This window comes from Muntiacus reevesi, chromosome 7 (assembly GCF_963930625.1).
Source record: "Muntiacus reevesi chromosome 7, mMunRee1.1, whole genome shotgun sequence".
Lineage (NCBI taxonomy): Eukaryota > Metazoa > Chordata > Mammalia > Artiodactyla > Cervidae > Muntiacus > Muntiacus reevesi.
In genome coordinates, this window is record NC_089255.1 from 21729680 (window position 1) to 21757547 (window position 27868).

Here is a 27868-nt window from a genome sequence, read left to right on the forward strand (position 1 = left end):
TCCCCACTTCCCCCAGTCCTAGACTGACACGCCAAGGGGCTGAGCCTCTGGTGGGCACTGGGGGCAGTGGAGTGGTAGGTGGTCCCCAGCCATGAACTTGTAGAGCAACGCACAGTTTCAGTGGGAATCCAGTCTGAAAGGAAAGGCAAAGGAAGTGTTTCTTCAGGGCAAGAGACAGTGGGTGGCCTTTTGGGGACACTTGCTGTGTGGTCCCTGTCTGCCAAATTTCAGCTACAGGTCATTACCACCCATGTACATGGGCCTCCTGCTATGGGTTGCCCAGTGGAAGAGCAGGGACCCAGGCTTTTAAGTGGGTTTGCCTGGCCCAGCACAGCCTTCTCAGTGGGATTCTTTAGAGGTTTTTCCAGGAAGAGGTGGACTTAAGCAGCTTGTTGAATTAGGCCTGCCGTATGTCCTCATGGGTGGACGGCTTGGTTTCTTTCTGCCCAGCTAGTGATCCACAGCAAGCTGAAAATGACCCGGACCAAACTCAGTCAAACAGGAGCACAGTCTCTTCCAAATCGCTTTTATTGAAGCCTTGGCAGCAGAATATACAATGTGGCTCAAATACACAGCAGAGCAGGGCCTAGATCATGAAAAGATAATTTTTCCCCACATCTTGGGAAAAAGGGTGATATATATTTTTTTATGAACACTATGTAAAAAATATAAACACCACACAACATTCTCTGAGAGCTAGAACCCAAGAGAACCCACTGGGGATCCACCATCCAGTGGGACATCAGAGGCAGCCTCTGGGGGTTGGGGGTGGGGAGGGAGTGTCCCTACAGCCAGGAGAGGCTGCAGCAGCCCCCCGACTTTGCCGAGAATGCCAGGCAGTGACAAGCAGCAGTGAGGAACAGAGTGGGTGGCAGTTGTGCTGGGCAGCTTGTCAGCATCTTGATCGCCAGTATCTGGAGGATCCAGTTGGTGGTATGGCCAGCCAGGTCAGAGAGGAGGAGGGAGCCTTCTCATCCACAGGGGCAGAGAGTGCGCCTCTCTGCTTGGAGAGGGAGAGGAAGGGCGACGAGGAGCAAGGGGCGAGGGAGCACGGGGCTCTCAGGCTGTCGGTGACCTGGGATGAGGAAGAACAGGGTCAGGCTGCATAGTGATGAGATGCAGGACAGTTAGGGATGTGATGAGGATGCTTCTGTTTGTAGCGTTCTAGGGGCAGATGGACCCAGAGTTCTTTTTGATGAGATGCTCTTGTCAGTGGGATGACCTGGGACACTGGGGGAAAGGGTCTGGAGATTCTAGTCAGAATTGGGGTGGATAACAAATACAATACTGCCTCACCACATTGGGGCCAGAGGACCTGAGGAAAGGAATGGGGGGCCCCATAAGATTTGCAATGCATGGGGTACAATAGAAGGCACAGGTTTGAATGAGTCCAGGTCCTAAATGTCTCCTAAGTTCCACTCATTAACTGTGTGGCCTTGATGTTCCTTGGCTTCAGTTTCTTCATTCCCAAAATGAGGATAATAACAACTGTTCCTCATACTTTGTAGGTGAGATGTGGCTCAAAGGAGGTGACCAACGTCACCCGAGGAGTGTGTTGTGTTTCTTAAGTGTTTTGGGCTATTGCTATTAACAAGAGGAACCACTAACAGGAATAGAGGAGTCTGGTGGGTCCAGACTTAGGACCTAAAAGCAAGAGCCTGGGGGAAGTTCCTTTTCAGAGCTTGGGGACCTGTGCCCAGGGCCCCACCACCTGGCTGAGATGTCAGCTCACCTCAACTGGACCAGAGCCGCAGCGTCATGAGCAGGTTAAACCCGACCACCTTCAGGAGGAGGATGCGGAAACCGATCACTGACAGGTTCTGGGAGTTTAGGTTCATATCTGCAAAAACAAGAGCCACAGCAGTCATGGCGCAGGTCTGCACATCCCTCGCGACACTGAAAGCAGGGTGGGGAGTATGGTGGGCTTCAGCGCCTCCATCTGCCTCTCCCTTTGGGCTTTGGTGCACGTCCCCTCATAAACATATCTGTACATCCCTCTAGGGTCAACAGGGTCTTCCCAGGTGGCACAGTGGTAAAGACTCTGTCTGCCAATGCAGGAGATGCAAGAGATGTGGGTTTGATCCCTGGATTGGGAAGATTTCCTGGAGTAAGAAATGGCAACCCATTCCAGTATTCTTGCCTGGAAAATTCCATGGACAGAAAAGCCTGATGGGCTACAGTCCATGGGGTTGCAAAGAGTCGGACACGACTGAGTGAGTGAGCGCGCACGCACCAGGGTCAGCAGCATTTCATTTCCAAAGGGAAACACTAACAGCCTTACTCTCAGTTTTAGAGCTGAGCCTCTCAGTGGGTGGGGAGGGTGGATGCTCAGAACTTGGCACACGCAACACCCTGGGTCTGGGCCCCTTAGTGAGAATCTAGTGGCGGAATCACAAGAGGGATGAAAGTGAAAGTGAAAGTCACTCAGTCGTGTCCGACGTTTTGCGACCCCATGGACTATGCAGACCATGGAATTCTCCAGGCCAGAATACTGGAGTGGGTAGCCTTTCCCTTCTCTGGGGGATCTTCCCAACCCAGGGATCGAACCCAAGTCTCCCGCATTGCAGGTGGATTCTTTACGCGCTGAGCCACAAGGGAAGCCCAAGGATACTGGAGTGGGTAGCCTATTCCTTCTTCAGTGGATCTTCCCGACCCAGGGATCGAACCCAGGTCTCCCGCATTGCAGGAGCCAGAAAGGAAGCTGAAGAGGGATGATTCAGTACAAATGACTCAAATGGAAATGAACGTGGGCCCAGAGTAGGTGGTGAGGAGTAGTGGGGATCTTTGAGAGCCAAGGTCACCGCCCACATGAGTTCTGCTGCTCTTCTTGAAAGTAGGCAAAACCCCCAGGCTATGGAGGGAGAACATCCTTGGGAAGACTGGGTTAGTCTAGGGCTTTATGTGAGCAGGTCCGAGATTTCCCAGCTGGGCCACCCAGAAACTCTCTTGATCTCTGTGGACAGTGGAGGAATCCACTGAAAGGAATATAGAGGCCTGGGAGTAAGTCACTGGTCTTGCAAAACTAGACGTATCCTCGAAGTTCTTAGAGTGGAGAAGAAAATTAGAGATGGTGAGGGGAATCTAGGGATTCAAGAATGTCCCCCAGGCAGCTTTGAACCGGGCTTGAACTCCTGTTCTTGTTCCTTAGAACTTCATTCCTAGATCCACATGTTCCTTCACACTGCCTCTATCCTGTCTGGGTGATTGTGGGTTCATCGTCTCCCCAGACCTGTGTGAAGCCAGGATGGATCCCTCGCTTACCTGTTTCAAAGCTTTTCTCTACCAGCTTGGCATTACAGGCGATACCTAGAAGGAGAAATAAAGACATTTTTCTTAGAGTCCTGAGCATTCTGACTTCCCACCCCAGAAGTTGGGCTGGTGAATGGTTCCAGCTTTTCTGTGCCTCCTCGTGGAGAGATCTGGAAGGAACTTGTCCCGTATGAGCACCTGTTGGGGCCACCACTGACCCTCGAAGGACCAGCACCCTGGCTTCTAGGCACCATTTTATTTACTTAATACTGGTTGTGCTAAGTGCATGTTACATGACACAAGGAGCCATCAGACTCCACTCTTGGGTGAGTTCCAGTCTGGAGTCTGATAGAGGAAGTAAGACAGACACTGTGAGAAGTGCCATAAGGGGTATAGATGCTTTCATCTGTTCCACAAGGTTTTGACCCCCGTACCCCAAATCCGTTTGCTTGTTTTTTCTGACTCAGTAAATGGCATCATCATTGGCCTAGCTGCTCAGAAAGAAAACCCAGCCACCTTCCTCAGTTCCCGTTTTCCTTTTCGACCCTGCATGGTTCTAGCTTTGAATCCCAAATAGTGTTGAGCTTTTAACTCCCCTGTCACAGGGACTTCCATGATAGCCCAGTGACCAAGACTCTGTGCTCCCAATGCAGGGGGCCTGGGTTCTATCCCTGGTTGGGGAGCTAGATCCCACAAGCTGCAACTAAGAGTTCGAATGTCCTAATTAAGGCCCAATGCCTTAGTTAAATAAATAAAAAAACAAAATATCAAATAAATAACTCCCCTGCCACAACCCCATCCTGGCCTCCATCCTCTCTCTGCTGCATGAGCTTCTTTTCTGTATCCACGCTTGGCTCCTACAATCCATTTCCCACTCTAGTCAGAGTGATTGGGAAAAAAAATGGTTTATTTATTTTGGCTGTGCCAGACATCCTTGGTTGCAGTGAGCAGGAGTTACTCTCTAGCTTTGGTGCCAAGGCTCCTCACTGCGGTGGCTTCCTGTTGCGGAGCACGGGCTCTAGGGTGCACAGGCTTTAATAGTTGCGACACATGGCCTCAGTAGTTTTGGCTCCTGGGCCCTAGAGCACAGGCTCAGTATTTGTGGCACACGGGGCTTAGCTGCTCCCTGGCATGTGGGACTTCCCAAACAGGGATGGAACCTGTGTCCCCTGCACTGGCAGGCAGATTCTTTACCACTGAGCCACCGGGGACGCCCAGGATGATTTTCTTTCTTTCTTTTTTTTAAGTAAATTGAGTGTCATTTGCCTGCTTATAGGCAACCAATAGCTCCTCACTACCCAAACAGTGTCTCCCTCTCATGACGGGCAAAGCTCTGTGATCTGGTTCTGGCCTATCTCTTCCATCTCATCTCCTCCTCCCTTGGCCTTTCTCACTGTGCTCCTGACTCTATAAGGTCCTTTCTCTTCTTATGGCTGGTACCTCCTTAACCTTGAAATCTCAGCTCAGATAGCATTTCCCCAGAGGGCCCTTCTCTGACTTCTGTCCGTAGGGTGGCTATTTCCCCAACTCCAAGTTAAAGCAAGTATGATAATCTGGAGTTCTTTAGATTTCTGCTTGTTGATGGTTGGTCTCCCCCAACTGGAATGGGGCTTACTCAGAGCAGAGCCCTCATCGGATACATTTCTTCCTCCATGGCAGCACTGGGCATGTTGTACAGGCACAATCAGCAATTGCTGAGTGAATGAGTGAATGAGGTTAGGAGCTGGGAAGCCCTTTGGCCGAGAGGGAGGAGTAAAAGGAGGGATCTGGGAGAAGCACACTGGAGCCTGGAGGAGCAGTGAGGGGCTGAGCAGAGGCAGGGGGTGGGGCTCAGAGAGGGTGAGCTTCAGGGCCCTGGCGCTCTCAGATTCTTCTCCCTCTGCTATTTATCTAGGACGTTCTGTGACCTGCCTGGATGGGGCTCCCTGATGCTCAGGAATGAGAAGGGAGGGGTCTTTGCTGACAGTTGATGAGGTTGAGACCACCAATCAGAGCAGCTTTTAGATGTCACACACCTGAGCCCTGGGCACAAATGGGCCTGTCGATGGAGGAGACAACTTAGAGCAGAACCCAGGCTGCACTCACCATCGCTGGGGGCTACGAAAATGTCCTCGCTGAAGGTGTCTTTGCATCCAGCATCGCTGGTGTTTCCCCAGGTCACTATCCCGTTGCTCTTGGATCCCAGGATCTCCATGTCGAGCGCGGTGCTATTTGTCTTGTGCATCATGTTCCACTTGCTCCCCGTGATTTTTGTCAGCTGGACTTCAGAGTCAAAATCGGTAAACAGGCAGACAGAAGTGTCGCTGGACTCAGGGCTTCTCAGCTGGTACACAGTGGGGTTGGGGTCCTTGATTTCTGTGGACCAAAAGGACCCAGGTTAGGAGATGGTTGTTTTCCTCCTTGCTCCAACCAAGGCCTGAGTCCAGATGCCAGTGATGGGCAAGAATGGGGCTCTATGGGGCTGGCAAGTCACATTCTCAGGTTTGAGGTGGGAAAGAACATCCTAGAAACCATCTGCTCACAACGGATGGGGCTCAGGGACAGGCACAAACTACAGGTCCTGGCCAAGAGGCCAGGCTGTCAGTGAACACATTCTGCCAGGCCCTGCCTACCATTCAAGGAAACTAGCAATGCAGGGCTACTTAAGGATGCTGCCCATTTTTCTACTTAATAGGAACTTTTTCAAAAGCTCAGAAGGCCTAGGAAGCAACAACATAGTTCTGGCAGGACAAAGCAAGCAGAGAAAAGAGACCCAGCAAAGCAAGCCATATGTCTGAGAGTCTAGGGTGGTCTCCCTGTCTTGGGCTGGTGTTGACAGGAGTGTGATGTTTGTAATAGGCTGACATGAACTTGGAAGATAGGCCACATCACCAGGAGATCTCTCTCACTGATAAATGCTTTAGGCTCTAAATCAGAACCCTTGTGTCTAAGCCCCAGCTCTCCCATTTACTAGCTACAAGGCTTTGAGCAATTCACACCAGCTCCTTGAGTCTCAGGAATTTCATCTGTCAAGTGGGGGATATTGCCTCATTCTTTTCCTGACCAGGCTCTTCTGAGAAGCCGTGAGAGTTTCTCCATGTAAAGTTATACTTAATAAACTGAAATAATTTTAGTAATTGCAGCTCTTGATACTACCAGGCGATTGCCATGATAACTGCGCTACCCAGTAATACAGTTTCTGCTCTTTCGTCCGGGGAAAGCAAGGAGCGGCTGGAGGCTTTTCGTTAGTGCTGAGAATGACTCCTCAGTATTTTCATGGGATTCTGTGTTTTTAAAGCTACCCTCAGGGTTTATTCTTTCATACCTCCTGCCTTTGGAGGAGGAAGCAGAGGTTTATTAGGAGGATTAACACGTTGGGGCCACCCAGCAAGTTTACAGCAGGGCTGGGATGGCAGCTTCCGGGGCCGTGGTTCTCTGCTCCCCTAGCTTCTCACCACACAGGCAAAATCTTGCAGACCAGTGATACATGACGCACCCCGTGTGCTGAGCCAGTCAGGGTGGCCTTGGAAATGCAAATATCCATCTGGATGAAAACCAGGGGAATCAACCCTTGGCATGGCCTTGGGATGCTGAATCAAGGCGGAGCTGCCTATGGGTGGGGTTGTCCATGGTCACATGTAAGCGACACCCAAAGCTCTGGCTTCAAAGGATTCGCCTCCAATCTCCATGTGCCCAAGAGGACGACATCACTGTGGGTTAAGGATTTACGGCAGAAATCTTTTACTGGGAGGGGAGAGACCAGAAGCCATTAGCTAATACCACACCCCAGTGGATGTGTCAGTCATTAGTGGGAGTCATGGGTGGGACCAGAGAGGTCCCATGTGGGAGGGTGTGGAGGTGCTGAGAGAATGTGGCCTCAAGAAAGCTGTCACCAGACACAGGTTGACCTCAGAGGGAGAAAGGGGTCGTTATGGGGGCCAGATACCTGACTTTGAGTCCTGGTTAAACTCTCACTCAGATCCTAGAGCCAGTGGCTGTCAGTCTGGAGAGGGTCTAGACCATGCTGTCTAGTGTGATAGTCTTTAGCTACACTAACCAACATCAAGCAAACTCCGGGAGATAGGGAAGGACAGGGAAGCCTGGTGTGCAGCAGTCTATGGGGCCACAAAGTGTCAGATACAACTGAGCTACTGAACAACAACAACAAACATCAAGTAAAATTAAAAAATCAATTAGCAATTAAACCTTCATTTTGAGACCCCAGTAGCCACATGTGGCTGATGCCTACAGTGTAGGACAGTGCAGGTTGACAGAGTATTTCCATTGTCACCGAAAATTCTATCAGACGGCATTGGTCTGGAGGGTGCAATGCCACAGACCACGAGGAAAGGCTGCAGGGGCTGAGAGTGAGACTTAAAGTCAGCTGAGGTCCGTGGAGGGTGATACCAGGGCAGGCTTATTGTTGCTCAACTTTGCTAGTGAGAGATCAAAATGAAAGAGCAGTTAGTGAAGTCAGAGAATTGAGGTGATTTTTAGCCTCTCTCAATTCTCGTTTTTACCACTTGATACCCGTGGGCTTTCCCCATGTGCATTTTTGCTGTTGTTTCTCCTGTCTGGCTTCCTTACCCCTGGTTTCCTTCTTACTCACCCTTTTCTGCTCCCCCCACTTCAGTCTTTTCTTTGAGCTCATCATCCAAATGACCTGTCTAAAACATGGAACTGATCGAGTCACTTTCTGTTCAAAATACTCCAGAGACTCCTATCGCCTATAGGATAATGTCCATACTTTGTGGCACAGCATTTGGTGGTTGCCACGATTTGGAGCGCTTGAATTTCCTCTCTCAAGTCCTGTATATGCCCGGTATGAACACAGCTGGATAAAACTCTTCACCCTGGCTCCCTGGAATATAAGTTCTGTGACAACTAGGACCCGTCCCTAGATCACTACTGTGTCCCTAGTCTTTGCCATATACTAGGTGCTCAAGAAATAATTGTGGGATAAATAAACAGCCTAGTGACCGTCAGATTTGGAAAATTTCTACTAATTAGACTTTTTGGTCAAAAAACCTGGATATTTATCCTGAAACTTGACTTTTTAAAGCCCTCTTTTAGGGACTTACATGGCAGTCCAGTGGCTAAGAATGAGCTCCCAGTGCTGGGAGTCCAGGTTCGATCCCTGATCAGGGAGCTAGATCCCACATGGCACAACTAAGAGTTCGCATGGGACAGCTAAAGATACTGTGTGCCACAACCAAGACTTGGCGCAGTCAAATAAATAAATAAAAATAAATACTAAAGAAGAAGTCCTTAATAAATAAAGCCCCCTTTTACTTTTATCCCCAGGTGCCTCAATGAAACATTTTTGTCTGAAAACAAAGAATGAGTCATTATTAATTTGGAGGTCTTTAGGGGTCCATCTGCCAGAGCCCTGAGAGAGAAACATCCTGTTCCACTTTAGTAAGATAAATGCCTCTTGCCACTGATGACATCTCAGCAGGTAGGCTTAGCAAGACTGGATCAACTTTTCAGTGTGGAAGTCCAGCTATTTCTAAATCCTCACCATTCATTTTAATTCAGAATTAACCACAGAAGCACATGTTCCAAGGCTCTAGTGCCTAAGATCCCCAGGGCACAGCAATGATGGAAAGCCCCCTTACCACCAAATCTGTGTTTGGAAGTTGGGCACCAGGAACCCTAAATGTGAGTGAGCAGTACTGACTTTGAGTTTGAGTCCCACTGAGGCCCTCGTGAGCGTCAGGAAGCAGTGAACCCTCACAGGCATACCTGGAGTAATGGAGACTCTGGTTCCCTTGCCAAACTGCATCTGGGAGGCAACACCTCCATCTCACTCTCACTGTCTTCATTACAAAAAGCCTTAGGTTCCCCCTCCTCTGACGGATGTGCTCTTACAGTCCATTGAGCAACAAAGTGGGGTGGTCTAGGCCATGAGCTGTCCATAGGAAGAGCTGGCCTCTTTTGCCTTCACCTCTGGTCTGCATTTCTGAATTGTTTCCCTGTTTCCCAGTGGCTGGTCTTGGCCCTAATGGCCTATATTATCCTGAAGGCTCTAGCATTCCTTTTCTCCATTGTCTCTGAAGACATCTTTGGCTTTCTCTCCATCTAACTTCGTTATCAGAGTGTTTACTTGGTCAAAATGCACATGCCTTGTTCATTCCTGAGATCATGCCCTCTTTCTTGGTGTTTCTTATGCCTGGAAGTCCCCTCATCTCCTTACTTTGCCCCAATAGATCTTAATTTATCCTTTAGCCTCAACAAATTCTTTCTACTTCATAAAACCTTTTCCACGTAGGCCAACTTTTCATCCAGGACCCCATTTCTCTGAATCTCTACCGTGCCTGTTAACATCATCAGCTGGTTGATACAAAAATGGTTTTCAGGTTGCTAAATTTACAATATCTCGGTCCCGTTGACTAGTTTTTATACTGTTTGGAGACAGTTCAGGCATCTATCTTAGATATTCATACTCAGTCTCACATTTTATAGAGTGATGGCCACACAGAAGGCATTTAAAGTTATCTGTTGAATGATTAAAGTCAAATTTTAATGTGTTTGACCTAGAGAAACACAGATTTTCAAGATCAATAGTGTTGCCTTTTCCATTCACAGAGGCCTCTGTAAGACAGTTATAACACTCACAGTTAGCCTTGCCATAGTAATAAGATCCCCAGAGAAAAGGTTACTGACACTGGTCCATGGGGTTGCAAATGGTGCTACCTGGAATGACTCACCAGATATTATGGACACTTGGGTTCCTTTCCCAAATGTGAGTTTACTGGTCACTCCTGTATTCACACTGCTGGGGATACCATTACAGAAACTCACTGGCCCTGCCTCCTACTTCAGTGAGAAACACTGGTCTCTCAGAGGGGACAGAGGATCACACTCTTTAGAGTTAGACCTTCTGCTCTTCTGTGTTGAGTCTTTGTCTCTTAATCCTTTTCTTTCTGCCCCATCCTGCTGTAGTGCTCTGGATTGGAGGTTCTGATTTCCGTAAACACAGAATTCAGTAGAAAACACCCCCTGCTCAGGACAACAGTGTCTTGGATCCTCTCGTGAAAGGTCCAGGACTCCTTGCCCATCATCTAACTCATGATTTCTCAGGTTCTGGTCCAAGGGTGTTTGCTGAGCATTGAGAGCAGGATGAGAGGATGTTTTGGGATGGGTGGAGAGAACCTTTTGGGATTCAACAAAAGAAAGCACCTGGGTTCAACTGGGCATCTCAGACAAAGAAGAATTAGCTGTCAATGTCCACCTTTGCCCCACATTACTTACTTGGTTGGACACTCAGGCTGGTCCCTGCTCCAAAGTTTAACTTAAAAGTGCCGTATCTCCACCGAGAGTAAGGTCTTTGCAATAACCGTCCTGACATTAACCTGCTGGAACCTACCAGGCTCTGAGGGTACCATCTGAGAAGGGACCCTGGCTTTTGTGTCATAGGTTTCCTATTTCCCATGGAAATTGTTCCCCTTTCCCATTACAATAATGAAGCTTTCGAATAACAAAGCCTTCATGATGATGATGATAATTATCATTAATATTATTTAGAAAACCTGTCATTTATCGATTACTTGCTATCTGCCAAGCATTATCTCATATTATGATGTGCTAATTTTTATTTTTCTTTTGAGAAGGTGAAGACTTAATTAGCTGGAGAGGACAAATCTAGACTCCCCCCAAGGTTTGCTAGCCTCCTAAGCTATGCTGTGAATCCCACACCATCCTGCCTCCATATCTTGTCGTATTTGCCATTCACATAGGGGTCTGGGTCATTTTTACCCTGGGAGCAGTTCAAAATTCTACTCAATCTCAGAGAGAAAGATTCTGTGAGCAGCTATCCCCACACTATGCTCATTAGTCCATCCAGGGAATTTAGCTACCTGCTGCAATAAAAGAGAATTTGTGTTTGCCATTAACTCATCTCTTTCCCCCAAGAGCATTTAGCTAATTTCCTGAATGCTCAGATTATCTGGTGCTGATATGATCCGTTTCGCTTGAAAGCACCAAGTATCTGCAACTCTTTTTATGTTTCCGTAAATTGTTCTGCTCAGATTTTCATTTACCCAGCTGGCTCTTGGCACTGCTATCTTTAACATGAGAAATGGGAACATTTCAAGTTACCAGAGAGTTTGTAGAAATGAAAACGAGTGTTCCACATATCCTCGAGTTTGCCATAAATTATTGCTGGTTTTCTCGCAGACAAATGGTCAATCACTTTGCCTTGGTCATTCACACTGTCATACTCACGGGAGTGTACAGTCAGCCTGGTCCCGGTTCCAAAGATCAGCTTATTGTAGCCACCAGACGATACACACTAGGAGGATGCTTTACAAGAACTCTGGCCCCTGGCAGGGCTAGCAATGACTCGTGTTGTCTGTTTTACAGGTTTCTTCAAAATCCCCCTTTCTCTAGCACAAGAGAAAAGTCTGGCTCACCAAGTCCTAATCCTGAGCTTTCTGTGTAACAACCTCATACACCTTTCTCTCCCAGCCAGCCTTGAGTAGGTCAGGCTCTTTCTGGAGGGTGGATGCCCATTCTAGATTCCACACTGAAAGTGAGGAAAGAAAACTGAAAGAGTCTGGAGAAAAACCAGAGATTAATTGGGAAATGAATCTTGAGGGAAAATTCACAGCACTGGCAATAGATGGAAAACCTTGAGTACAACCTAATCATGGAAGGGAGGCCTATGAGAGTGCTCCTATTAGAAAGTGGTTCCATTACTTCTTGAGGGCAGACACAGACTAATATTGCCATAGGAATAGTCCCATAAAGTGCGCAAGGAGGACTGCTTAATTGTGAAGGTTGTGAGAATCAGGAGTGAGTTGCAGATGGGGCCCAAAAATCTAGTTCTCTGGAAAGTTCTAAGGTTAGGGTTAACGTTCATATGGGAACAAAAAAAAAAATCTCCAGTTTGAGAGTGGTTTAGACAAGTCCTTTTCAGTGAGAATTTCACAGAACTCTAGTCCTAAATTTCTGTGCAAGAAAGATTCTAAGCTCAAAGAAGTTTGGAAAATGCTGTATACTCTATTTTCAGTCCTGAAGCCTGACAATGCAAATTAGCATTTTAAAGGTTCTGAGAGGTCTTACAATAAAGAAATTTAGAGCTTATTAAACTTATTTGATCCAATAATGTTTTTTCTTAAAACATCCATTAAACTCTGTGGAACATGTACAGGTTTAGATATACATTCCCCGGAAGTTCCTTTTCTAGTTCAAAGAATTTAAAATTCTTCCTAAATTTCAGCCTAATTTTATCCTTAAGCTTTCATGTTCTGAGTCTGTTTGTTCTCCTACCAACTCCTACTGGACACAATTAGGGGTCTCATTGATGCTGATTATTTCTTTCTAATCATTATGAAACAGCTTCATTCTATTCGGGCAATTGTTGAACAATAGTCAGCTATGTAGCAAATTTTCTTGGCACTGTCAGGAATGGCTCGAGGGCAGATATGAACGCAGTCATCATGCAAGACCACATCACCCCAACACTTTGTAGGGTTTACCTACTGGGAACAATGGCAACTTGAAAGCCTTGCCCAAATGTGAATTTATTGGTTTTCTTTCCACACACCTTCCTACATACCTTAGAGCTGTGTGCTTCAAAGGAGATTCTGGTCCTAATGGAGAAAATTTTCTGTCCTGGGTGGTGTCTCAAGTAGAGTCATATACTTCAAGTATTTATCACTAGACCACTTTCCTTTTTGCTACCATAGGATTTTCCACTTGTGCTACTTCCCTAGCAGGGTGGTGCAATTCTTATACCTCTGAACTCTGGTTCTTTAGAAATATGACGGGGTTTCAGGCTTTCTAAAGGCAACATGAACTGACCCAGGGCAGGGAAGAGGCTTCGGTGAGTGCACAAATGAACGGACAAATATGGAGGAAGTTTTCCCTCAAGAAATGGGCTCTCACCCACCCATGCACATTCAGATGGATTCTGCAATCTCTTGGTTTTGAAATTTAGCAACTCTGTTGGAGAATACTTGCTACTGTCTAAACCAAAAGATTCTAGACAGTTACTACCTCTGCACTGAAGTCTTCCCCACCTCTCTAGCTAAAGGCATTTTTCAACAATCATTTGTTTGGTGATATGTCAGGCGTGGTGCTGGGGTGTGGAGGTGTAAGGATGAAGGAGAGAGGGTCTCAACCTCACGGAGCTTACGGTGCAGTGCAGGATGGATGAAAGTACCAAGCAGCTAGGATAGGGGGTCAGGATGCCTTCCTTTCTGCTATTCCATCGCAACTTGTGTGTACTTCCACTGCAGTGTGGTGACACTGTCTTTAACTGTCTATTTGTATGGATGTCTATCCATTGGGAGATGCTGGGTGACAGAGACTCTGCCTTTTCCTTTCTTCCTTCTCTCCCTTCTATCCTTCCCTTCCTCCCTCCTTCCTTCTATAGTGCTTAGAATGTATTGGGCTGGCCAAAAATTTTGTTCAGGTTTTTCTGTAAGATCTTTATGGAAAAACCCGAATGAGCCTTTTGTGTGTGCTCAGTTGCTCAGTTGTGTCCAACCCTTTTTTGACTCCGTGGACTGTAGCCTGCCAGGCTCCTCTGACCACGGGATTTTCCAGGCAAGAATACTGGAGCAGGTTGCCATTTTCTACTCCAGGGGATCTTTCTAACCCAGGGATAGAACCCATGTCTCTTACGTCTCCTGCATTGAACGAGCTTTTTGGTCACCCCAATAATAGTTATTTGGTAAATATTTGTTGAATGAAAGCCCTCTCAATATTTTAATTCATTTTAAATGCAATCCTGCTATCTTCTTTTATTAAGACTGTTTCATTTATCTTTTAAGTACTGTATGGGTCCATTTTTTAAACTCAATATTGTTTTTATTGCATTATTTAGGCCTTAAGTCCTTCCCATGTCTCTTGACTAGACATGGAGCTTTGTGAGAGTGTATCCCATGCCCATGGTCTTTGGGAAATTTAACTTATCACCTTTCATGAAAATTAAATGGTAACAAAAATAATTTTTTTGGCATAATCGGTCATGATTTCTTTTCCAATAAAGGTCTTTTGTCTCAAAGGAATCTAGAAATAGCAAAAGAGTCTACCTCTGTAATGATGAAAAGGCCAGGCCCCATTGGCAATGACTACATTTAGAAAATAAACCACTGTTGAGCTTGTGGCTGGGAATTCAAATTTCAAAATATTCAAACCTCATGGAGAAGCATGAGAAATTAGTTCGGGAAGTGCAGACTCAACATCCAAGAAAGCAGAGTAGGGACTTTCTGCGCTTTTGGCTGGAGTCTAAGGTTGGGCACTTACTTGGATGCACTTGGAGTCTTGTTCCACTCCCCAAAATGAGTGCTCTGCCGCCTGTGTCCACACCCTGCTACAATGCAGTACAAATACTGCTCTCTGCCACCCAGGGTGGTGGCCCTTGCCCCCTCCTTCCCCCATACAGCCTTCACTCTTGGGAACAGAGCTTTTAAATAGCCTGTTCCAAGGTTTGGATGATAAATTTCTTTCTGTGTTACTTTATGCCCAATAACGAGTCCCCCTAGGTTTCTACTCCTCTCCCTGCCATGCCTACATTCTGCCAACCCAGTTCAATGACTTTACTCATCTCTTCAGAAATGATGAGTCCTGGGACCAAGGCTGCCATGGTTACCATGGCAACAAGGCTTGGGTTGGGCAAACCAAGGACCAGACCAGTAGCCTTTGAGGTCTGTGATCTTCCTTCACAGAAGGGAGGGACAGTGGTAGCAGTGTAGTGGCCTGGTTAATAGTAAGGCCCTGGAGTCAAATAGATTAGAGTTAAATTCTAGCTCTGTCATTCCTAGCTGTATGATGTTGGGTTGGGCGAGTTATTTGTTTCAAGCCTCTGTTTCTTCATCTGTAAAATGGGCCTAATACTAGCTACCTAGCATTAGGATGGGTGTGAGCATTGAATGAGAAATTCTATGAAGAACAGTCACTGGTACATGTCAGACATTCAGTAAATAGTAGCTAATAGTACAGTGGTTTCCAGCAATGATTTCCACTGAGGGAGGGATGAAGCTTTTTGCGGCCAGAGGAGACCTGTCCCTGTTCCACCGTCCTTTCTAACACTCCAAGGTGCCTCAGCATTCTGACTGGGATGCTCTTGCCTGGGACAGATATCTCATGGATCCAAGACAACATGGTAAGAGATTCTCAGCCACAGAATTGAGGGGTAAGATGGACCCCTTGGCTGCCAAGAAGATAGTTCTGCTTCAGAAACCTAACCAAGAGTGAAGCCTTTTTTCTCAACCCTCAGGGATTTGTCCTCTGCACACACCATGCAAAACCCTTGTCCAGCACAACCTCAGTCATTTCATTAGACCTGACACAACGGTAGGTTACTCCCAGACAACAATGGGCTCTCTAACGACGGAGCAGACCAATCATAGACTCCCTCATTATTGCCGTATCCTTCCATCATATATCCTCTGTCTACAGAATATCCCTTGGCTCTTTCTATAATACTCACGTGGGTGAACAACAAGCTTGGTCGCTCTTCCAAATATAAGTTCATCATTTCCTCTTGATACACACAGCAAGGAAAGCCCTTGCTAAAACCCATCTCACATGACCTCCCTCTACCTGTTGCCCCAGTGGTTGAGGCAACAATCCAGGGAAACACTAGCCGACATGCCCAGAGTTGCAGGAATCTCCCACAGTTGTCCAGGGCCCCTGAAGCTAGGGGCAGTGATGGGACTGGGAGAGCGCCACACTTGGTTTACTCAGGAGAACACACACGCTCCTGTCAGTGGAGAAATGAGGCGGCAACTCCCTTGTAGCAGCATCACCACCAGTACTGCCTGCTTACCTGGGGCCACAGCAGAGTCTGACTCTGTTACTCTTTCGTCAAACACAAGTGCTCCCAGAGTGGAGGCAAAGGAGATTTTATATTATATTGTCAGTGCAGATGCTGAGAGAAAGCAACAAGGGGCACACAAAGGTTAGACACAAAGCTTCTTAGCAGTGACTTTCTAAGAATGTTAGGTGTGGCATTGATGGAGGACATGCCCTTCCTACTCCCACGCACGTAAGTTGTCCAGCACCTATGGGGTAGGAGCATCGAGGGGCGGGGGAGAGGGTCATGTGCCCAGGAGGACCCCAGCTCACTTACTTGGTGTGACCAGCACTCGAGTCCCATTTCCAAAAGTGACTCTGTTTCCATAATCACACTCTGGGTAAGTGCATTACAAAAAGGTCCTGGCTTTGCCCACCTCTCACAGAGGACACACTCACATCCCAGGAGCTCTAAATGCTGGGAACCCGGGAAGGCTGACCCTAACCTTTTTCCTGGGATGGGTGCTCAGAGCACTGGAGGGAGATCCCGTAATGGCTGGAGCAGCTTCAGCCCCATTGCTACCCAGCACCTCCATTTTCCTCATCACAGCCGTCAACAAACAGCCTCTGGCTACTTCTCCTGCAGGGGGTGGAGGGGAAGCAGAGCCTTTACAACACTTGGTGAAAAACGTGTCTCCTACCTCGGCCGGGTGGGTGTGCATGTTTCTGAAGGTACCAGGCAGCAGCGGGCGTTTCCCACCTCAGCTGCCCCGCCTGAGAGGAAGGCACCATCATCTTGGGGACATTTGCAAAAATGTATGTTTCACTTTGCCAGAAAAAGTGGGAGCAAGAGCATTTTCAGTAAGCCTGCTGGGGCACACGCTAAAAACATGCTTCGGGGAGACGCAGAGTCACCGCATCCTCCTTGGGGCTGAGCAAGACTCCTGGTGACTCACGCCTGACTCATTCCTGCTTCTACTGTTTCTATCCTCACCCTAGTCAGGCTGCTTTCTGTCAAGGGTTATCGAGAAAGTCAAGCATCTCAGCAGGTAACAGTCTTAGGTCCTTTTGCAGAAACACGGGTGGAATCCTACTTGCTCGCTGCCAGGGAATGTGGACTGTCCACTGTCCTGTTTCCAGCCAGTAGGGCCCCAGGTCCTATGCATGACTGTACACAGCACGCTGCTTGGCGCACCACATATAAATTGTTAACAGACTTTTAATAGATGGGTGTTTTGTTTTTCTGACAAGACTGGAAGTTCTCGCGAGCAAGAACCGCATCTTACACTTCGTCTTTTCTTGGTTTGTTTCTTTTTAAATCACATATGGCCCCTGGCTTGTTGATGATACTCAGTCATCACCTACTGAGGTGAACTGAGTTTTACTGTGCATAATTATTGGGACAAGAAGGACAGTTTAGGGAGAGGTTAAAAGCTAAGTATACTCTGGGTAAATATGAGCTGCAAAATCTAAGTGCTTAGGCAAGGAAAAGCTAAGGAAGCATTTCTCAGAGACGTAATCAGGAAGCCGCATAGAAACCAAAATATTGTGAGGTTAATATGGACCCTCAGTAGAGAGGGGGCAACGGAATGGACAAGTACTTGACTCCAAAGGAAACACAGATGTTTTTCTCCTATTACCTTCACACTGATTCTTCTTAAAGGGTAGGATGAATAATGTGGCAGAAAAGTAAATTCAAAGTTAGCAGCATTGTTATGATTAATAATAACAAAACAGTAGTGGTAATAATAATAATGAGATGACAATAATAATGATTATTATTATCATTATCATATTATGTTTAGACCAGAGCAAATGCTACATAGATACATGTAAACCCCATACTCGAAGTGAGGTTACACATTTCTGGAGATCTGACTTACTTGGGTTGATCAAAAGTTGGGTGCCAGTTCCAAATATGAATTTCTGATAACCTGTGTTCACACTCTGACATAACTCTATACAAAAATGGTACCCCATGACCGGGCCAACTCTATACAAATGGAGCCCTGTAGCTGGGCCATAGCCTGGGGTTCCTCAGTCACACACAAGTTAGTTACCAACTCTGTGTGGTCATCAAAGTAGGAAGAGGTGTGTAATTTTACTATTTAACCTTCACTTCTAAGAACACTGGAAGATGACAAGAAATAAGTCACAACTCAATAGAAAATCCTGCTTTGTATACAGTAGATTATATAAAAAAATGCATGAATATTCAGGTTTAATAAGTCATTCATATAATTACAGAGTTTTAGTTCTAGACAGGACCTAGGGTAGCTATGTCCATCCACACTTACTAAGTGTTCACTACATATTTCTACATGAATAATGCTCATGGAAGGATAATGCAACTTCACCATTGCCGACCTATCTTATTTAAATAGCAGACAAAACTTTGGGGAAAAAGTCAATGAAAACAGATATCGATATCTTTCAACTATAATAAGAATCAGGTTATTTCATGGAACTTACTTGTTTCAACAATTAACTTTGTTCCTGTCCCAAAGACAAGCCTCCAGTATTTTCCACAGTGATTTGTGCTGTGACAAAATGGACCACTTCCTTCTCCTTCCATTTTTATACCACAGCTGGGGATTTGGCTCAGGGAGCCTTATTTTGGGGAAGGTATTCAAAGTAAGGGGCACTTTTTTGTTTTTTCTATTTTGGTCATGTGGAACTTCCCTGACCAGGGATCAAACCCATGCCCCCTGAAGTAGAAGCACAGACTCTTAAGCAAGGAGCAATTTTTTTTTTATAGTCTACTAGTAAAACCCAGTTTTTTTCGTGCTCATGAACAATCTCATACATCTTTCCTGTTAGAAGTGTTAGTTCACCAAACAGTAGTCATGGAATATGGCCCAGAGACCAAGATCCCCATGTTTTAGTCCCAGCTCTAGTTCTTACTGAATTTATGATAATAGACAATTCAATGAACTTCTCTGGATCTTAATTTCCTTATAGGAAAAAAATTCCCTTTCAGAGCTAAAGTTCTATGATCCAGAAGTGCCCAAAGTGCCCTCACCATTGCATATTTCTATAATTCACAAATGAGTGAGGCACTTATAGATGGATTACCCTGGAGACTGTCTGCCTGGGGAAAATACAACAAATACTGAGAGGAAAGGACAGTCAGTGTTAAGGAAGTGGCTGCTGCCAGCTCTTCTCTCTCCTGTCTCCACTGGGGTAAATGCTCTCAGCAGCCCCCTGTATTACTTATTTCTCATTAAAAGGGGCAGAAAATCCTTTAGATTTGCAGCACCCAAGTCAAGATCTCTCAAGGCTCCATCTCTCAATCATGGCAGTATCTAAGAATGGAAAAGATAAATTCCATATATTTCCTTAGTAATTCTGATTGGCATCCTCCCTCATTTCTAAGTAAGCACTGGTATAGGGTCTGTGACATAAAGTAGTAGAAAGAGTAAGCCTTTGAGATCAGGCAGGCAGATCCTGGTTTGAATGTAGACCCTTCTACTCACTAACCCTGGGATCTTCGGCAATACTTCTCTGAACCTCAGTTTTCTCTTCTGTAAAATAGAAATACTGTTCCTTGATCTGTAGAGTTGTTTGAAGATACACAATACTGTATGTCATGCACTTAACATGATATCCACCCATCATAGAAACTGAGAAGGTGGTTATGATTTCTATGTTATTAAATTATTAATCAATAAGGTTTTTTTTAGTGTTAGAGAATTTGTGAAATAGTCATAAGAGTCAATGTCCTTGGGTTGTAGTGATATAAACTCTAGGGTGCTATAGGAGTAAGATCCTAGAACCACTGATTTTGAGTGCCTCAACCCTCTCATCTCACACTGGAGGCGTCTGAGGCACACAGAGGGGCAATGACACAGTCAGTTGGGGTGCAATCAAATCTAGAACTCTAGACTGAAACTAGAAATCCTGGGCTCCTTTCTCTGCACTTCACTGACTCTTCTTGAATAATGTATAGTGCAAAGGGCCATAGCCTCTGGAATGAGCTGGGACATAGGTAAACTGACCTTGAATAGCCTTCTATGGTGAGTCTCAGAGTCAATGGCAGCGGAGGTAGAAAAATTTTATTAGATTACGGCCATGCAATTTCCTGCTTTTTATCTTTTTTCCTCTTTCTGGCATTTAGCTCAATTTTAGTGCTAAAAACTCTAATATCGGACAGAGCTTTTTGTCCTGTCCCTTTTCCTCCTGTTACCTTCACACTGATTCTCCTTAAAGGGTAGGATGAATAACGTGGCAGAAAAGTAAATTCAAAGTTAGCAGCATTGTTATGATTAATAATAATAAGACAGTAGTGGTAATAATAATGATATGACAATAATAATGACTATTATTATCATCATCATCATATTATATTTAGACCAGAGCAAATGCTACATAGATACATGTAAACCCAATACTGGAAGTGGGGTTACACATTTCTGGAGATCTGACTTACTTGGGTTGATCAAAAGTTGGGTGCCAGGTCCAAATACGAATTTCTGATAACCTGTGTTCACACTCTGACATAACTCTATGCAAAAATGGTACCCCATGACCGGGCCAACTCTATACAAATGGAGCCCTATAGCAGGGCCTAGAACAGGCTAGATACCACAGGCTAATCTTTAAGCAGGAAGCCAAGCTATTTCTGGAGAAACCCGGGTTTGTCAGCCTCACATCTTGGGAAACGTCTTAATAGTTTGCTAAATTTCACCATAAGGAAAGGATGCTCATACAGTGTTTGAATATTTTCACTAATTTATCAGAGTGCTACAATTCTTAATACTTCAGTACTAGATTGTGGTTAATTATAAATAAGATACAAATGACAAAAATGACATCTCCTTGAGAAACTCCCAGTCACTGTCATTGGAATACATTTTGCATTTACCATAGAATTGCACACTTACTCAGCTTCACTTTTATGTGGGTGCCTTTCCCAAAGGTGAGTTTGTTTCCTCCTGCCCAATTCCCACAGTGTCTGATGTCTCACAATAAACTTCCTCTGTCACTTCACCCCTTTTCTTTATTTACCTGATGAGTTAGAAAATGTTTTAGACTTAATATAGCTATTTGACTTACTTATATGAGAAAAAAACTCTCCACAGCCCAAGCAGAATAAATTCACGGGCTGCTGGTGCCAAGGGGCCAGAGAGGCCATCCAGACATACTCTCCCATTTTTGGATGAGAAAACTGAGGTCCAGAAGCAAGAGATCTGGTCCAGGCTTCACTGCTAGTTGGTAGCAGAAACCAAAACGTGAGTCTGTTTGACTCTCAATCTAGTATTTTTCCCCCTCTACCACATACTGGTATGTACTGTGTCACTTACTATATCCTCTTCTTCTCTGTGGCCTGGAAACTTGATTTCTCTGGGTATTTGATTTCAATTAAACAAGCACTTTTCAAGTACTTACTTTGTAAAAGGACCATATTAGATACTTCATGGTATATAACAGGAGCCTCTGCTCTTAAGGATCTTTCAGTTTTAATAGGCAGATCGTCTCACTAATGAAAGAATTCTGTAGCTGTATGTGTCATAGGCTGTCCAGTATTCCACGGCTAGATACAGGATACAGAGGGAAGAGGAAAGGGAGGGGTACCGGGGAGACACCACAGGCTAGTCTTTAAGCGGGAAGCCAAGCTGTTTCTGGGGAAACCCAGGTTTGTCTTCATCACCTAGAGTATTAGTTTCTATTCCATCCTGATCTAGTGAATTAGTTCTACTAATTCAACTAATTCTGCTAACCCAACTCTTCTGTTGGTTACTTTCCTTTCTCAAAGTCTTCCATGAAGGCTCGACCTTAAATTCATAGGTCAACTGATTAAACAAGGATGATGTCACAAGGGTAAAACACAGAAATTACGTGTAGAAGCCTTAAACCAGAGAATGAGAAGAGAGGAGTGGGATTGAGTCAACATTTACCTGGAAAGACAAGAAGCATAGTGCCTTTTCCAAAAGTAAGTGTGTTGTATCCTGAATTCACACTGTAGCAAACCCTCATACAAAAATAGCCTGTAGTGTTGGGCCCTTCAACCTCTGACCTACTTAGGAAGGGAAAGCAGACCAGTACTAGAATCTATTACGTGCCAAGTGGGTTAACAACCTCTCTATATAACCTTGCCTTATTCGGGCGATAACTATGCCATGAACTCTGATACTATTATCCTTATTTTACAAATGAAGAACAGATGATGTGGGGATGGGCATGTGGAACCAGTCCTGCTACACAAGTACCCTGGATGCATGAGACTTTTTAGTGCAGGACAGATACATGTTAGCAGGAGCTATGAGAGAAGGACTCTCCTTTTTGTTTCTAAGAGAATGAGACTGCAGCCGTGTTGTAGTTAATCCTCTTGCCAGAACCAGATGTTAGAACGCTAGTATCAGTGATCCCCAAAACTCCAGCTCATCCTCTATCATACAGTCATTTCCTGAGACATGAAAACAAGTTCATCAACCTTCCCGCTGTTCCTCTGATACTCTACTCACCAGGCCTGACCAGCAGTCTAGTCCCGCTTCCGAAGGTCCACGTATAGCCTCCGCCCTTCCCACAGTGTTTCTTAGTCAGTCAAAAACACCTGCAAGCCCACACATCTTTTCATACCCAAGACTGAAAGATACATCCCCCTCATCTTAACTTTCTTTTTACATTCTGCATAACACAGGCCATTCAACTCAAATATGAGCGTTTATTGTGCAACACTTAAAATGAAGCCTTTATCTACTCACAGCCCTGGATCTATCACCATCCAACTTGTGATTTTCAACTCTGTTTATCCAGCAGATGTATCTAGCTCTTTTGTCTTCATTACACTTATCAAACTTTAAATTCCTGCCATAGTGTCTCTCCCAATTTTAACTTCAATCAATCTGAAACTTCATGGAATAACATCCAGATCACAGAGTGACAACTTACTGCTCCTACCTCCTTATCTTGCAGACTTAGTAGTTCAGCGGCACCTGGGTTACCTACTTGAGTTCTGTTCTGTCCCCAAAGTCAGGCATGCCTCTTATTAAAGGGCATCGACTCTGGTTCAGGTCTGATTAAAAAAAAAAAAATCACTTGCCTTCTCTTTATTCTCTGCAAATTTACTGTTTCAGTAGGCCTCATGGGCAATGTCTTGGCTTTCTTTTCTATTAAGAAAGAGCACAACTTGGATGAGACAAAACTATTAGAACATTAAGGGTTGGATGAGGGATCTTTCTAAATATCTTTATTTAAATCTTTAAAAAATGGCCAGAAAAGGCTTATTACATCTCCATTATGTGCTCCAAATGTTACAATCTGGGAGACGACAACACAAGGAAGGAGAAATGCTTAGGAATTTAGACTTACTTGGGGTGACTTGAAGTGTCATTCCAGTTCCAAAGGCAACCTTTAGGTCACCCCTAGGATTCACGCTGCAATGCAGGCCTTTACAGAATGGCTTCCTTCCTGCCATTCTCATGTGGGTGACATTTAAGTGTCTGTACTTCAGTAGAAGAGAGAGTGGTTTTCACCAATGTCTATGGCTACAGATCAATGTGAAAATAGCTCTTTTACTAAGAACCTACATATTCTCTATGTAGAATTGTACTAGCCATCCTAACTTTTTCTTTTTGTTCTGAAAACAGTCATAATATTTTACATGTACATAGCATTTGCTAGTTTATAAAAATAATAGTTTCATATCTATTAACTTATTTTATTTTTAAAAAAACTTCTGAGGTGAGATGAAGTATTTTCATTTTACAGGTGGTGAAATTTTGGCCCAGATGCACTGATCTAGCCAGGTTTAGAAGGACTAGCAGTATTGAGCCAACCTTTGTCTCTTTCTTTATGATCCACTCTCGGACTGAGCTGTTCCAGTCTGTTATTTTTGGTTCATCGACATGACTACTTTTGCTCCACAGTTAGATCTTTCTAGCCTCTGTGGCATTGCTTTAACATTTCTTTCTACATCAGAATGCATTTTAGTCCACATAAACCATTCATTTCTTGACGCTCGGGCCCTACAAATGCTGCAGTAAGTTCAACGGCCACATTAAGCCTCCTACTTTAGTGACATATTGTCTACTTACTGGGTTTTACTGATAATCTTGTCCCACTTGCAAAGATGAATGTGTTATAAATCACAGCACCGTGCTGCCTGACAATAATTCCTGAGCTACCTTGATAATAGATTAGTGTGATTAGCATGTAGCTGTCCTCCTTCCTGGGAACTCTGGCTGGGATTTCCTCCCTTTTTATTATTGAAATAAAGACTAAGCCATGGAGTTAAGCCTCTGAAAGCTTCTTTTTCAGAGCACAATAGAACTGATGGAGGGGAAAGCCTGAGAAGAGTCCAAGTGAGAGTCTCTAGACAACTCTGACATGTTTCCTTCAGAAAGATTTGCAAAATTTCACCAAGTCATCTTGTTTTACCAGCCAAAGGACATCAGCTCTGGTACCCATGTTTACTTAGGCATCAACCCCTGTACACAGCTCCTTTTACCAGTAGTGGTTAGTGAATTGCTCCCATCCCTATAGGTAATCTTTCTTTTATCATTCACTTTAGTTTATTTAAAAAAAAATTTTGTGAGCATGTGGTGGGTATGGTTGGAGTATTAGACATGGGGGATAGTACACATTTTTTTCATTTTGTTTTAATGTCTTTCATTACCAAACCCCAATACTTCTTGAGTTAAAGAATAAGGAGATAGGGACTTCCCTGGTGGTCCAGTGGCTAAGGCTCTGCACTCCCAAGGTAGGGGGCTGTGGTTCGATCCCTGGTCAGGGAACTAGATCTCACATGCTGCAACTAAGAGTTTGCATGCCACTATTAAGACCTGGAACAGTCATATAAATAAATATTTAAAAAAGGAGATACACAGAAACACACAGGGACACATTTAGAAAAAAAGAATGAAACATTTAGTCCCCTGTACAATGTAAGTCTGCAGGATAAGTTCAGGTGTTATGATCAATAATAACCAGGTACTTACTGGGATGCACTGAAACTGTGGTTCCTTTTCCAAAGACCAATGCATTTCCTGCCTGGTAGGCACAGTGAAACAAGGCCCTGCAAATACCTGAGTACCTGCTCACTCACCTAACAAGGCACACTTGTATTCTGTCCTTGCCTTTGGCAAGGAATTCAGTGAACTCTCAGGGTTTGGGAATGCAACAGTAAAGCTCTGTTACTTTGTGAGAAGGAAGGTAGATGTGGTGGGTCCTGCACTCACTTAACAACTCTTCACCCAATACTTCCATGTGTGAGGCCCAGTACTAGGTGCTAGGATACAGCTGAAAGCCGCTGGGACACTGTCTTGTCCCCATGGCGCTTACAGCCTAGGAGAAGGCACACAGAAACCAACCCATAGATAATACAGTGTCAAGTGATGAAAGCGTAGGAACAGATCAGGCTGGATAATGGGATGGAGAACCAGGCGTTGTCTGTGCTTGGTGGCTTGTTGGATGGATTAGGCAGGAAAGGTCTCTCTGAGAAGGTGATGTCTGAAGTGAGATCCAAGCATGGAAGAATGAATCGTCACCTCCATTAACAGATCAGCAATTTGAGGGCCTGAAAGATCAAAGCCTGGTTCCAAATCACACAGTGTCAAGGATGGCCATGGATGCCGAGATCATGCCTTCTCTCTGTCGAAATACTAGATACAGTTCCACCTCATAAATTCCTGCTTAGGAAAGATAAAATGAGACTGAGGTTCTTCCATAGTGACTTTGGGACATTACAGGAATTGGGAACTGTGGCAATGGTTGTTGAGGGTATTAAGGTTGTAAGAGGAGGCCCACTGGAAGAGAAGATATTAGCCTCTCAGAGTGTTTCTCAGATGACTTCTCTGATGGAGCTGACCACTGAGATGGGGAGACTTCTGCCATTCTGGTTCTCTATTAAACTGTTAAACAATGCAAACCATCACAAACCATTACAAACATAATGAGCTGTTACAGTTAGGATGGGGAGGACATGGGAAGAAATCTGTTCTCCACTAAATCTGAATAAACTGAAAACACTTGGCAGTCCCCTTAGATATACAAAAAAGCCTGTTACATGTCTCCGTAACTAATAGAATTCAAAATTCAATACTTACTAAGATTCACCTTTAACATGGTCCCACTTCCAAAAACCAGCTTCTGGCCACTTGAAAACCCCACAGTGATCTATTTCACCACAAAAACCAAAGTGAGCTTCATTTACAAGCACAGAAATTCTCCCAGGTTCTCTCACTTGGTTGACACCTAGTTCAATACTAAACACATATTTAGGTAAACTCAAGAAAAGTCTTCTTCAGCATGATAGGAAACCTCTGAAACCATTTCCAACAAGCTCACAACCTCACTCATTTCTCTCCCAAGTGATCTCAGGTCTTGATGCTCTCCAGGGACAGTCTCAGTCACTAATTCTCATGTTCTGGTTTCTCATGGCTAGAAAGGTTCACCTTACAGCCACGTTCAACCCTTTCTCTGCCGTAGCCAAGATCCATGAAGTGTTTTGATTTCCAAGTTTACCCTCAAACGGAATTTTTCATAAAATCTGACTCTCAAAAAATTCATGAATCATCTGACTGCCCATACTTTTCAAAGAGATTTCACATACATTATCTCACTTGATTCTTATAAAATCCTTTGAGCTAGGCAGAGCTAGAATCATAATCTGCATGTCATAGATGAACTGAGGCTTATAGGGTTTCCCATGGGCACATGGTTGGTGAGTGTCTGAGCCAGATCGACTGCCTTTTGGCCCCGTGTTGAATGTCTTAATGATTTATTTGTACAATGTCATGTATTGATTGTATCACCATGGCTTTCAAGGATCTCTCCCTTCTTTTTTCTCTTCCCTAATGAAAAAGGCAGTATCATCAACAACAAAAACAATATCCATTTCCTCCCTTAGAAAAAACCAAAACAAAACAGAACCTCTCTAAATAAACCTCCAGCTCAACTTTTTCAGAGTAATGTCCTTTTAATCCTCACATGCTTTCTGTGAGCCTGTAGATAAGAGTTATGAATATTTCAGTTGCATTAATTGGGAAAAACGAGGGCCAGAGGAGGTATATCAGAGTGATGGTTATAGAGGGTGAAGCCTGGTACAGATAGCAATATATTGCACCTTAGAGCATGTGGGTGCTGGCCCTGCTATTATGCTCACGTTCAAATCCTTTAACCAGTCTGAATCGAGAGAATCATTGCTTTCCTCTTTCTTCTACGTTGTGGGACAAAGCTGTGAAGAAATAAGGAAAGGGCCTTAACTATTTTCCTTTTTTTAAGAAGACAGATCCTAGAAAATACCTATATAGCGCTATTTTTCTCCACACTGAATTTGTGCATCCCTATATGCTTATGTATAAGAACAACACTACACAATTTTAAGGCAAGTTTGAGACAGATTAATGTGGGCGCACACAGCACACTCAATCTAAAATTGATGACTAGATTCCTGCCTCAGTGTTGGAAACAGAATTGTGGCTCAAGTACCGGTACTCACTCAGCTTGACTATCACCCTGGTTCCTCCTCCAAAGATTAGCTTGCTCCCTGCAGAGGTGGTCACACAGTGATTTGAGGCCCAGCAAAAACCATAGGGACCAAAGAAATCACACTCTTTAGATGCCTGACCCCTGTGGCTGGGGCAAAGTGGAAGGTTTGTGATGGTTAGGGTAATCCTGGCTCCCAGCACTTGTGCTCACTTTGTAGGGCTGAAATGCTTGTCTATGGCACATGTTTGGGCCTCATTCTTTCATATATTAACTTACTTCTCTGCTTTGGCTGCTTGGACCTGGATCTGTGAGTGAGAATAACAGCTGCCAACAAAACCTCACTCAGGGGCCCATTTGACCATTTGTAACCCACAAAGGAACCTGAGAACAGGAAGTCCTATAAGCTCTATAAGACTTCTGGGATCAGGTTGTTCATACATACAGCTTAATGAACCCACCTGTA

The 27868-nt window shown here is 44.7% G+C and overlaps 1 protein-coding gene across 1 annotated transcript in view; it reads right to left on the reverse strand.

The window, feature by feature from the left end:
• Window positions 1-519: 519 nt before the first annotated feature.
• LOC136172319 (M1-specific T cell receptor alpha chain-like) overlaps window positions 520-27868 on the reverse strand; it is a 606661-nt gene continuing 579312 nt past the window's right edge. Inside the window, exons 4-7 of the mRNA XM_065941585.1 lie at window positions 5335-5604; window positions 3262-3306; window positions 1733-1840; window positions 520-1075 (exon numbers count right to left, since the gene is read on the reverse strand). Coding sequence (XP_065797657.1) covers window positions 1734-1840; window positions 3262-3306; window positions 5335-5604 — 422 coding nt within the window. The 3' untranslated portion in view covers window positions 520-1075; window position 1733. The remainder of the gene's footprint in view (window positions 1076-1732; window positions 1841-3261; window positions 3307-5334; window positions 5605-27868) is intronic.